The 12714-nt window shown below is 43.2% G+C and overlaps 1 protein-coding gene across 1 annotated transcript; it reads right to left on the bottom strand.

Annotated features, from left to right (window-relative positions):
- Window positions 1–4847: 4847 nt before the first annotated feature.
- On the bottom strand, window positions 4848–11999 carry LOC116793700 (ribosyldihydronicotinamide dehydrogenase [quinone]-like). Its single transcript, XM_032701749.1, has 7 exons — window positions 11934–11999; window positions 11715–11767; window positions 10014–10178; window positions 8972–9072; window positions 7321–7434; window positions 6033–6125; window positions 4848–5182 (listed from the first exon to the last, which is right to left on the bottom strand). Exons 2-7 carry the CDS (start codon window positions 11719–11721, stop codon window positions 5009–5011), a joined length of 654 nt encoding a protein of 217 aa, XP_032557640.1. The 5' UTR covers window positions 11722–11767; window positions 11934–11999; the 3' UTR covers window positions 4848–5008.
- Between the last annotated feature and the right edge of the window lie 715 nt (window positions 12000–12714).

The raw sequence follows: 12714 nt of genomic DNA, 5'->3' as shown, positions 1-12714 counted from the left end.
TGGGGCAAGGCCAGCGCGGGGCGGGATCGGGATCGGCACCGCCCGCGGCCGCGGTTCCGCTCTAGTCCGCGCACGGCCGGGTGCTCGTCCCCGCTGCTGTGACCGCAAGTGACACCTACATCATCTGTGGGGTTATTTTTTTTTTGGTTCTCTGGTCTTCTACAGGTACAGAACTCGATCTTCATTTCTCCCCGTGGTGGTCAGCAACGTAGTGTGTGAATTCCTAAACAACCCACGTACCCGTATCTGCTCTTCCTAGCGGGAGCCATAGTCCGATTTGTATCTTCTGCTGGCCGCGTGCATCTGCCAGGGGCAGGGGACTCCTGCCTGCCAGCTTCCTGAAAGGTGTCTCTTGGGAATGGCAGATGGGACACAGTAGGACGCGGGTGGCTATGGTTTTGGAGAGGTAGAACAGCCTTGGTGATCACTTTCAAGATGAAGTTTTCTCTCGAAACCATTTTCTGCACCTTGTTGGACAAACTTAACAAATAGCTTCTTTCCAAGATCTCAAAAAAAAAAAAAAGTTGGCAGTGGAACTGGTGCGTGCCCATCCCTGTTTTCCACTGATTCTTGATCAGCTGCTATTGAGACTAAACTGGAATTTAATGCTCTGACAGCTCCAGTTGCAAGGGCTGATCACACCACTGTAATGAGGAGACTCAGGATGAAATCCCAAATTGCCAAACTAAGCTCATTGCAGTTTGTATATAGACATTTTGTGTCCATCCACATTGTGAGGTATCGCAAGGAGAGTGTTATTGAACCTGCAGTCTGGAGACTCTGGGATATTTGTCAGCTAAATAAAGCAAATGCAAATATGGATGTGGTATATCTCTGGTGGGCCAATCATGCAGTTTTGGTCTTCTCCTTCAATCCCAAATATTATAGAAATCTTTTGATAACATTTAACTTCTGAGGGGTTTTTTTCTTGTTTTGGTTTTGCTTGGTTTTTCTGCTTTTGAGCTTTGCATTGTGTATGGGGCTGAAGGTATGGGCTGAAGGCAGGGAGAAAGATGGCTGAATTCTTAATAATTATGTGGTTAAAGAGGTTTCATTCTCATTCAGTGGTGTTTTGCCAAGCAGCACTATGCAAAAAAGAAAAAAAAAAGACACAGAGATTGGCATTTATTTGTTGGTGTTTAGAGGTCACATGTTTGACAGGAAGCTGGTTTTTTTGCCAGGAGGATGAAAATTGCTTTGTGTGAAATTTGCAGGTTTCATTGAACCACTGGAAAAATTGTAGGGGCTGATGAATAAAAAGCACCAAACCTCCACAGTGCTAGACCAAGGCTACCTGGAATGGTTACTTATCTCCTTAATCTTAAGTAAAATCCAACCACAGTAAGCTTTTGTCATAATGGGAAGGTGACTTTGCATATATTTTCCTGGTATGAACTTTAAAGACTGTGTTGTAGTAGTAAGTTTTGCAAAGAGAGGTTTAATTTTTTTCTGCTTCTTCCTCTCCATTTGTAGTTTGCTGCCAGGTATCTCTTTAGAGGCTTATCCCTCTCCATGTCTCCGATGAATCCCAAATTCTGTAGGGTCCTGAGCATAAGCATGCTCTGGCAGTCCCTTTCTGGCCCAGCTCTACCTGGCCCAGCAGGGATGAGTACTCCCTCATAGAGAAGATTTCCATGTCTCAATGCTGAAACGTTAATTCTGGGCTCCATACCCAATTTTCACTTTCTCAGAATTTCAATTTTCAATTTTCACAATTGCCACAAACTTTCACTGCAGTTAAGTTTGGAAGACAACCACTTGAGGTCTCCCCTAGATGCTGAGCTGTGGCCTAGCAACAAGTGACAGAAATACAAGGGTGTACATGTAGAGTATATTGAGAGGATTTTGTTTCCTCTTGGCTTCTTATTAAGTTCCAGTAAAGAACCACCTTTGCTCTGCATATCTCACTGGGGTACAATAGCATTTTCAGGTGTGGCAATCTGTTGTGTGGACAAGCTGGTTAGGTCTTGGTTTATTCTGTGGATATTAACGAAATGCTTTCTCATTTCATCAGTGTCAATTCAGAAACAGCTATGGGATATTTTGGCTGCACAGTCCTAGGGAAGAAACTGGTCTTCTGTCTCCTTCCTGCATTTTCCAAACAGATCAGAATTCCTGTGCATCCTGCTTTAACTGAGTATTTTAATACTCTTAGAATGATGAGACAATTATCCAGCACTAAGTTGAGTGCAACCTCAGCTTAAATTCTTTGCATCTCTTCTGTGTAGCATAGACTCTTTAGGCTTTAGAATATCTAACATAGAAGGATTTTTCTTTAAAAAAAAAAAAAGAAAGAAAAAACAAGCAGTACTTCCATTATGCATGGTGTTTGTTATTGGCTGTTCCTCTCTTCAACACAACCTTTCGATAACTAATCTATTAAAAAGTACATTCCTCTGCAAGCAGGCAGCTCACCTCGGTGACATTGTTCCAGTAATCAAATATTAAAGCCACAGAAAGAACTACCTATACCTGCCTTTAAGTGTTAGGTTTTTTGTAGACCTGCAAGAAATCAGTTTTGATTTCTCTAGGCTAAGAGGCTTCTTGGTAACACAGTTAAGATGAGGATCTGTTTGTTTCCCTGTGTTTTTCTGAAGTTGCAAGCATGTTTGACCTGCCATTTCAGAACATCAAATAAAAGGAATTCAGTTATGATTTCTGGAAAAAATTGTCAGAGAAGAAGACCAGAGCATTGCCTAGACATCTGTGGGAGAGAAGCACTACTGACAAAAAAAAAATAAAAATCCCCAGACTAAATGGGAGAGAAAAACATGTTGCCCTTATATCCTTCTCCCCAGCTTGAAACACAGGTACAAGTTACTCACCTAATTCTAGTTTTATTCTGGTGAAATCAATGCTGTTTTGGCAGGATGACATTTTACTTATACCATAATGTGATTTAGCAGGAAAATCATTCTTAATTCAAAATGGCTGTAACATTTCCAGTACTACTAAGAAAGTAATACTGCTACTTAGTATCTCTCTCCTTATTAATCACAGACCACTCACTGTTGTTCCTCCATGTGGTAAAATTCTCCTTTGAGTTTTGCAAAGCCATGTGCCCCAGCGCAGTGTGTTGCCTAGCAGGCACTGAAAACATGTCAGAACAAGGACAGTAACTCCTGGCACAGCACTCACTGTCACTGCACACTTGACTGGCTTCCAAAGAATTGCAAGAGCAGCACCTTGTGTAGCCTAAAGACAGGGTGTCTCTCACACACCCTGAAGCAGACACCTACAACAGCTTTGGGCAGCACTGCTTCCCAGGGAATGCCTCTGCAGGAGGTGGCCCTTCACTTCATACCAGACAGAACAGGAACATGTGACTCTTTCCCTGTGGTAGCACTTCCCAGTCTGGTGTATCAGCTTACACTGTCAGTGCAGAGTCTGGGCTCAGCATGTTTATTATCCAAAGAGCCCTTAAAGAACTGTGAGGCTGGGGTGTGACAAGACTGGCAAAAGAAGGTATGGCAGATGCACATGCTGTATGCAGAGGCCTAAGCGTCATTTGGGAGTGACTCAGGAGACCGTTCCTTATTTGGGCCACTTTCCTTTAATACCAAAGTGCAAAGCCAGCTGATAGGTGAGCTGGTCAAAGCAAGAAGTCGGATAACTAAGTGAGAAACCTGCCCTTGCCATATGCACCAACAGGGTTAACAGCTCTCAAAAATAATCCTGCTACAATTCAAGGTAAAAATCATGGATGTTAAGAGCCAGGCAGTCCTTTTGTCCCACTAGATCCTGACCCATAGACAGACAGTGCTCCTGCAGGTTTTCAGGTCGGCATCCTGCCTTGCCAGCTGCCAGTGCTGGAGATCTCCAAGGAAGCCCATTGACTCTAATGGTGGAGGGAATGGAAATGCCCTCCATTCCCAAACACCAACCCTGACTGGTGTGAAGGGGCAGGAAGCACACAGGATTCCTTTTTGTCTCCACTGAGGGCAACCAAAATAGAGAGGTCCCTTTGATTTTAGGAAGGTACTTAGTTTACAAATGGGAGGTGCAGTCTACAAAGGAAGGCAATTCATGCACATACCACTATACAGTATTTGTATTTGTTTTTCCCTTTTTTTGATACGTGTTGTAGCTTTAACATTGCTTTGTGAATATATGGAAAAGCACAAGGCTACCCACAAGGCTTTCCAGCTGTCAAAGTCACTGTGCAACTGTACATCCTTTTGCACTGCTCATGATCTGGCTTCATAGCTCATGGCCTGTCAGAGGACAGAAATTGTGTGAACAATTTCTATTGCATTTCTGCGACCTTTGCCTTGGTATGGCTGGGTGCAGATAGAAATAAATACTGTGCCACTGATATGGCTGCAGGCCTTGTGCCAAGGTGAAGGAGGAATTCTTTTGACAGGAAAACAAGTTTTATGGACACCTGCTGTTATCCAATTAGTACTGTGCACCACAGTATGTTTTCCTTATGTATCCAATGTAACCTGGGGAAGAATCACATGTCTCTGTGCCACAGGCAGCATATAAGCTGCCTTTCCTCTAATAAAGGGGACATTTTTGCCAATTATATTGATTTGTGTGCAATTCTGTCCGAGCCCCTCCGCCGATAATGGCCCTCATGGCCACTCCTGCTCTTTTAAACAACAAGTGTGAGTAAGGGCAGCATATTCCCTGGACAATTAAAAAAAGTGGCAGCTGGTACAAACAGCGTTAAAATAACCTTGGCCATGTACTTTACTGTTTCACAGGCAGCAATGGTATAATCTCCCATGAAATACCACATGTCTTATCAATCACAATTAGGCAGGATGATACCACTGTTTATGTGAGCAAGGAGAGCTTCACAAAGAGTTTTGCACCCATCCTTCATGAGAATCCCTCAGGAATCAATGAAGATAAATGCTATATTTTCAGTTAAGCTGCTAGCTGCTGTATTCCAGATTCTTAAAATACATTTGAATTAGGAGATTAGCATTCAGGTATTTAGATAGAGCATCCAAAAGAATGGAGAAAAACAATCTTCTCTCTGTAGTCTTGTACCTGAACACTACTTGAAATACCACTCAGGAGAGCAGTTTATGGGTTCTTCCTTCCAAAGAGTCTTCAGACGCTGGGTCCAGCCAGTCAGCATCTCCTTCCTCTTCTCCTCAGAGACATTTTCTGGAGCATAACAGATGTGAGGTTCAAGGACTTTGACACCACAGAAGTGCATGATTCCATGCTGGATGCAAAACAAGGAAAGAAATGCTTCAGGAAATAGTGACTCTTTCAATTGAAGAACATGCATGATTCAAATCTGAACCTGTTTCTCTGACCCAGGATCAGGCAGGTTCTGTAAATCTGTGCATTTATCAGAGAAGGGAAATAAATTGCTTTTACACCAACAGAACTCTTCTCTTTGGCTGCTGTACTCTGTTCAATGTGCAAGGATCAGAGACAGCCTAACGTTCATTGTCCTGGTTGAACTTCCTCAGATTGTTCCTGAACTGCAGTGTCTTTCACATCTACTTCCAAATTAGGATTTGGGATTTTTTTTAACCTTTGCCCTCTGAATGAAGGCTACTACTGCCTGTGGAATCAACTCAGCTTGCCATTTTCCCTCTGCGTATTTCTGAATTCAGTGTTGTGCTTTATGTTTTTGTCACCTTTATTTGCGAGCTCTGGAGCTGGACAGCTCCTCAGGGGCAGGCATCTGGTAACTGCAGGGGGTAGGAGATCATGAGTGACTCCCCTCCTGCCCTGCATCCTACATCGGGTGACCTTGGGGAACAGAAATCCCACACCCTGGAGATAAAGGAAATCCTGTAACATCAGAGAAACTGAAAAGGCTGACAGCATAAGCTGTCTCCAAATTCTAATCTGGAGGAAGGGGCACAAACCAGCTTTAAACTTCACTGAACTTTTAAAGTAGTCTTGAGATTTTAAGGCCCTGTTTATAACCTGCAGATGCTTGGAGTGGACCACTTTTTAAATTTCTTATTATAATTCTTATAAAATAAACACTAAAACAAGTGTTAAAAATAAATAGTAAAAATGAAAGGAAACAGTAACCAAATATTCATACATTATACCTGCATGGGCCACAGGAGATAACGAACATCACCTCTGCTTGCGTACTTCTCTTTGGTTCCTCCAGTGGTGAAAGAAAACAGGGATAATTTGTCCTAGAATTAAGACAGTGGTGCTGGAGTTAGACACATTTAAAGAAGAATGGCCCAACAGTTCAAGAGATATTCAGGGAAACTGGGACAGCATAAATTTCTGGAAGAGGGAGTGTCTTCTTCTTTCCCAGACTTTGCTAAAGTCCACCTTCAAACTTGGGCTAGCTTGTCACTTGCCAATGAATAAATAAAGAACAAATTATTCCCCAGGTGTTCTAAACCACCATGTTTCTTTGTTTCTGTAACTACAGCATTAGCCATGGGCCTGTGTTCAGATTCTCTTAATCTCAGTTTTAGCTTCTGTAATTGAAATAACAATTTTCTAGTGCAGTATCCCAAGTGCCTTGAGCCTGCACTCTGTATGCAGCTGTGATCACTGGGGATTATGCCTATTTATGTCAGTGAACCAGCCATTTCTGAAAATTAAAGAAACTGAAATGTTTGGAATTGTTGAGAAGATCAGAACTAGCAGAGATTAACATGCAGCAAACATAAATGTGAAACTGATATTGATTGTTTCCGGATGCTGCAGCTGTTACTAAATAAGATCCATCAGATGCCGGACTCCAGAATTTTCCATGCTGTGTAGAATTAAAAATTTATGAAACATCATCAAGAGAGGCTGGTCTTACCTAATTTAGAAGTTACAGAGAAGAAAAGGTTCAAAGTAGATAGTTGTGACAGAGGCTCATACACTGAATATTCCAGATTTCTGATAAAGTTTTATAGTTCTATTCTAAACTTTAAGACATCTAATCTCAGAACAGGACTTTGACACCTATTCTAGTATGTCAGTCATGACAGATATGTGCAGTGCTGTGGTGGTGGGAATAATGACAGACTTAAGTTTTAGGAAATGGATCAATTTAAACTGTTTGCAAGCTGTATGTTACACTGATACTCCTGCCAAATGATAAATCCCATATAGTAGGCCAAGTAAAGGTCTCTATGAGATGGTTGAAATCTTTAGGAACCACTGCATTCTCCTTATTGTACTACCCTCCAGACAGTCTGAACAAGCCAGAAAGTTACTCAACATGTTACTTTATTTCAAATAAAGTAACAGTATTTATTTATTGAAAGCCTTTATTTCAAGACAGCATAGAGTGAGAGCTTTAAACAACTACAAAGTGAAAGAAAGACCAATGCCCAGAAGAACATTGTGCAAACCTTGACCTTAATAATCCCAAAAACATACCTGGAGCAAACCACCATCATAACACTTTGACAAATCATAAGCAAAGCCTTGGACCAAGACTCTGTCCATCCAGCCCTTCAGGATCGCAGGCATGCTGAACCAAAACAAGGGAAACTAGGCAAAGAGTAAATTACCTGGTTAGTATAGAGAGTCTGGACCACCCTTAGACCTGGTTCACAGGCCAAATCCTATTCTCTGAGTCTGTTCAGATCTCGCACCTGCCTTCTTCCAGCTCTCTGTCAGCAGAGGTAGTAACTATGCTTGGCAACAGGACCTGAAGTGCTTTCTGATTGTAGGAGTCTGAGGGCCATACCTGAGCATCCACAGCACACTAACACTAGGATGCATGTGAGAGCTTCCACCCAGATTAAAGTTGGAAAATGATAAATCAGGAAGGTGCCATTAAATTCAAACTTAAGACTGTACAGAATCACTGTACAGAATCCTATGTGTGAAATGCAAAAGCAACAGATGATCTAATGCCTTATTAGCAGGACTGACATCAGGTGACCAGTTCTGATCTGACAGTCTGCTGACAAATGCTGGGGCATCTTAAGATAGACTTACTTTCTCACCCTGATGATATCATGACTCCAAATCCCTTTATTGAGAAGAAACTATTTCTTCAGCATTTGGACCCTTAGTGTATAGATCTTCCAGTTAGCCTGTGGGACTACATCCCAAAGCTATCATGTCTTAATTGCATTATCTTGAACGCTTTATTGGCTCTTATTCCAGTATGCATCGTTATCCCTAAACTTTTGTACACATTGCAACACAGAAGAAGAAATTCTGTAGAAGTTTAACCATGTGTGGCTTAATTCGAGGTGGAAAAAAAATGGAAAATGGGCAGCCCCTACTGTCTCTACAAGTGGTGAGTTTAGTCTGCAGCAAATTTTGAATTACTTTATGGTGTTTTTCAGAAGTTTTTTAAATTTCTTTTTTTTTTTTTTTTCACTGCACTGGAACATACTTGAAATTAGAAAGCAACCACTTCCTTTGGGGGATGTTTTACTGCTCTTTTCTGGGAAGCAATACTGTAAAAGTGATGATGACTTACAGCTTAATTGAAATATGGTCACATCCTAAATTTCATCTAGAATCAGATAGAGGAATATATACAGATGATGTCAAAGGCCAATAGGCACAAAAGAAATGTCAGGCTACTATTGCCTTATGCAGTACTTCTGGGACATGTAGACACTGGGAACAGCGCTGGCACAGCAGGAAATGGAGAGTGGTTGTAAAGATCCATTACCAATTACCAATTGCTTTTGCAACTCAGCAACAAATGAGAACAATCTCGTTTGGGAAGCCCACTTCCCTGACCCTGCTGGCTGCCTCGAACTCCTCTCTCAGAAAATAAGCCTAGCCCTGCTTTCTGACAGGCTGCCTGACACCATGGTCATGTATGTCTTTGTGTATCCAGACAGTAAGTTTGGCACAGTGTTGGTGAGTTAACAGTTTTGCTGTTAACTTCACTTGGATCATTGTGCTACTCAGTTACTGGATTTGCTGTAGTAATGATCCAGATAATTGTACTACTGATCTGCATTTTTTACTGTAGTGTTACTTAGAGATAATGCGAACAACACAACTGAAGTCTATTTAAAATAATGACCTGAAAAATCAGCAAATCTGCTTCCTGCACCTTCTTTTGCTCTTCAACCAGATCTTTGGACAAACCTCCCCTCTTGTAAGCTTCCCAGGTCTCCGCACCATAATTGAACGCTTCTGAGTTGTGCAAGCGACCTGTGGGTAGAAGTGAAGTCATTCCTTGCCCTGTGTCCAGCACCAAGCCAGATAAGACTTAACTACAGGTTGCCATCTACAGCTGTAAATGGAGTCACTGCTTTCCATTTTTCCCCATTTCCTTTTCTTTGGTGGATATTCAGCATCATCACAGCTGAAGGTGATTTGATTTTAAAGCAGAGAGGAATGTAGAGCCTCAGAGTCCTAAACTTTCACCTTCCTGTAGCAACATACCAAGTGCAATATGAGGACCTAAGCTTGGCTCAGGACTCTGATGATGGAGGTGGATGATTTAAGAGAATTGTGCTAATTGTTCTGCCTCTGCTTTAGGGTTTACTGAGACCATCATGCACTCCTAAGCACGATGGAGCTGCTTTCCAGCCTCTGTAACTGGGAAACTCGGCAGGTGCTGGGGAACCACTATTGGCTGTCTCTGCTGATCCCACAGCAACTGGGTGAGCTGATTCAAGGATGTCTGAATCAAGCATCCTTGATTCCTGTCTGTCGCTTCAGCTGGCAGATCATCAGCCTCTAGCAGAAGACAGAGGCAGTAGCCTTGTGAACTAAACTGTAGCAAGTCACAGAATGGTATCTGAAGACTTTTCCTCCCCACGAGAAATGGACTTCAGAGATTGACTGTGGACATGTGCTAATGAATTTTTCCCTCTCAGTAATCTGACTGGGAGACAAAGTTCATGTTCAGGAGTGGACTTTTGGAAATGCTGTCTGGTTATATAGAAGTTTCTTATTAATGAAATAAGTTTCTTATTAATTTCTTGATGGTGCAAGGGCTGGAGCACCTCTCCTATGCAGACAGACTGAGACAGCTGGGTTGTTCAGCATGGGGAAGGCTCCAGGGAGGCTTTTGTCAGCCTTCTGTTCCCTAAAGGGGGGCTTACAAGTTAGTATTGTTGATAAAGGTGTATTTTGGCTAGTCTCACCAACAATGTCATTTCTTGTTGCTCTTGGCTCAAACTGCATTGCATATAAATCCGACACCGTGACACTGCAGCCCTGCTTGGTCAATTCTTCCACAGCAATCTTCAACAAAGATCCGTTGAAGGACTTGGGCTCTTGATGTGCATAGACTATCAGGACCTTTTTCCCTGGAGGCAGAAAGAAAACCAGAAGACAACTTGGAATACAGGAGGCAGATGCAGAACAATTTGTGGAGCTGGGGCTTGGTCCTTCCTTTTTCTCTAGTGTGTTTTCCAAGTGGCCCAAAACTAGTTGGAACAGAGTGACAGTGGCAGGATTTGACTCCTGCTCAGCAGCAGTGAGTGACTCCTGAGGCATTAATCGCTGAATGCCCCCAGCCCAGCAATTCTTTGCAACACTGGGCTTTCCTAGGTGGAAGTCAGTGGACAGTGGATGTGGTCCACAGCAGGGCAGCACTACTCAGTGCTACACTACTCAGTCGATGTTTCTGTTGCTCTGATTCCACTATCCCCACAAAGCAGTGCCAGCCTAGATTCCCTCCAAGTGTTGTGGCAACAACTTCTGAAAGCTCAGAGTAACTTCCCACTGCAACGTGGGATCGCCTCATCTTCCAGTTCAGTGCTGCGCAAGTGACGACATCGGGGTAGATGTTTAAGATGCCACTGCCCCATTTCAGCATCACAACAGTGACTTCAATAGAAAGCAACAGGATTTTTTCTCAGAGATTAGGCTGTCTAATGTATCTCAAACTGCTGTCAAAGTGGATTCAAGGTAAGCTGAGTAGCCAGGGATGGAGCTTTTTCAAGGGATGTAAAAAGATGTATCGGAGCTTACTTGTTCAAGATTTTACTGAATATGGGCTATTCAATTTTAATAATTCTCTTTAAAATAATATTTCATCAGTGAAAACAAGTGTGTATGCGGTAGTAGTTGTTTATACATAACCACTGCAGTGAGGGAAATTCCCAGGGACTGTTGAAAATGACTGGATTTACAAGACATGCAGCTCTTGGTTCCTGACTGCCAACACTAAGCTTCAGGCATCTCCTAAGCTCAGTTTCTCCATGACCCAGCTCCTGATGTACATCCCAGAGCACCACCTGCTAAGTGACAGGCAAGTTTAGGCTGTTAGGGATAACTAAGAGAACCCGAGCTGAATGTTTGAAGAGACAACAGCTCATTTTAACCTAATTTACAAGTAGTGATTGTTTCTCCAAGGGCATAGTGCCCATGAAACAAGAACTTTGCAAAAAAACATTATTAAAACTTGCAGGTCAAATGCTACCATGAATTCAAGGCATGTATAAACTCTGAAAACCCTTGCTCCATAGCTTAGTCTGGAACATCAGGAGCAGTGACCTCTTTGCTGCTTTGCTGTTTCTGCTGGCTCTCAGCAAAAAGGGAGCTCAGTACCTGGAGATTCCACAAGCTCCCAAAGGTTGTAACTGATTGACTGATTGACTGAAAGAGATTGATTCTGCAAAGCTGCCAGATTGTTTCCCTTTCAGTGGTGCTGAAGGCGCCTGGACACAGTGTTTGGGGAGACCGGAGTTATCCGAGGCATCACTTACTGAAGTAATTTCAGTAGTTTGAAAAAGTAAGACCTCAAAGTTACACCTAAACACAGCAGCGAGGCCCCATCCCTGAGGTGCCCTTTGCCCAGGCCTGGAGTGCGCAGCGCTTTTATTTGCATTTCCTCTTACCTGCCATTGTCCGGGAGCACTGGAGAGCTTCTCTCCTGAGAATCTGGTATGGCCTGAGAATTCAAAAGAGAGCAACATCAGGAACAGGTAAGAGGAGAATCGCTGTTTTAGGACGGCCCTGGGCCATCGCGCCGCTCCCGGTCTCGTGCCACCCTCTGGAAAGCGGTTCAGGGGCGGCCCCCGGATCCCCGGCCCCAGAGCAAGCCGGGGTGCCCTCACCTGCTCCTCGGGGCCCGGCGCACACCTGCGGCGGGGCTGGGAGCGGCTCTTCCCGGCGGCCCCGCTGCCCGGGCCCTCGGGCAACGCCAGCGCGGGGCGGGATCGGGATCGGCGCCGCCCGCGGCTCCGGCTGTTTTTTCTCTCTGCATCTGATTTCTATCAGCTTCATTTGATACCCCTTAGTTCTAGTTTTTGTACTTTGAGTGACAGTGAAGAATCAGTCCGTACTCTTCCCCTCTGCCTGCTCTGTTGATTTTGTGAACTTGCATTGTGTGCTGGCTGAATCACCTCTTTTCTGGACTGTTCTTCAGGGCAGATCTTTATTCAGAAACTGCTCTGCACTTCCAGTCCTTCCTTGTGCTCTTTTCTATCTTTTTCCTGCTGTGTCATTTCTTGAAGCAAGGGAACCAGCTCTACATATAGTTTTCATGCTGTGGACGTGCCTTGGATTTCCCCAGTGGTATAATTATTTTATGCTTTGTGGTCTTAATTCCTACTGTAAAATTTGCTTTTTTTTGACTGTTGTAGAGTGTTGAGCTGAATGTCTGTCTAGCATTATGTGTCATAAGATTTTACTCCTGTGTGGTAGTAGTCATCTCGGAGCTCTTTATTTTAAAAGTGAGGTCAAGTTGGTTGGCTTGTCTCCCACAAGCTTCTCTTAAGATTCACCGAGACTGAAAATAACTTTTACTTGTCTAGCCTCCTGAGGAGCATTGAGAACACTATACTGGTCTTAATTCCCATATAGGTTAGAAACAACCCTTGTGATTTATGAATGACT

This window comes from Chiroxiphia lanceolata, chromosome 1 (assembly GCF_009829145.1).
Source record: "Chiroxiphia lanceolata isolate bChiLan1 chromosome 1, bChiLan1.pri, whole genome shotgun sequence".
In the NCBI taxonomy this organism is placed as follows: domain Eukaryota; kingdom Metazoa; phylum Chordata; class Aves; order Passeriformes; family Pipridae; genus Chiroxiphia; species Chiroxiphia lanceolata.
Note: the sequence above shows the minus strand (reverse complement) of the source record. Positions and strands in the feature narration are given on the sequence as shown.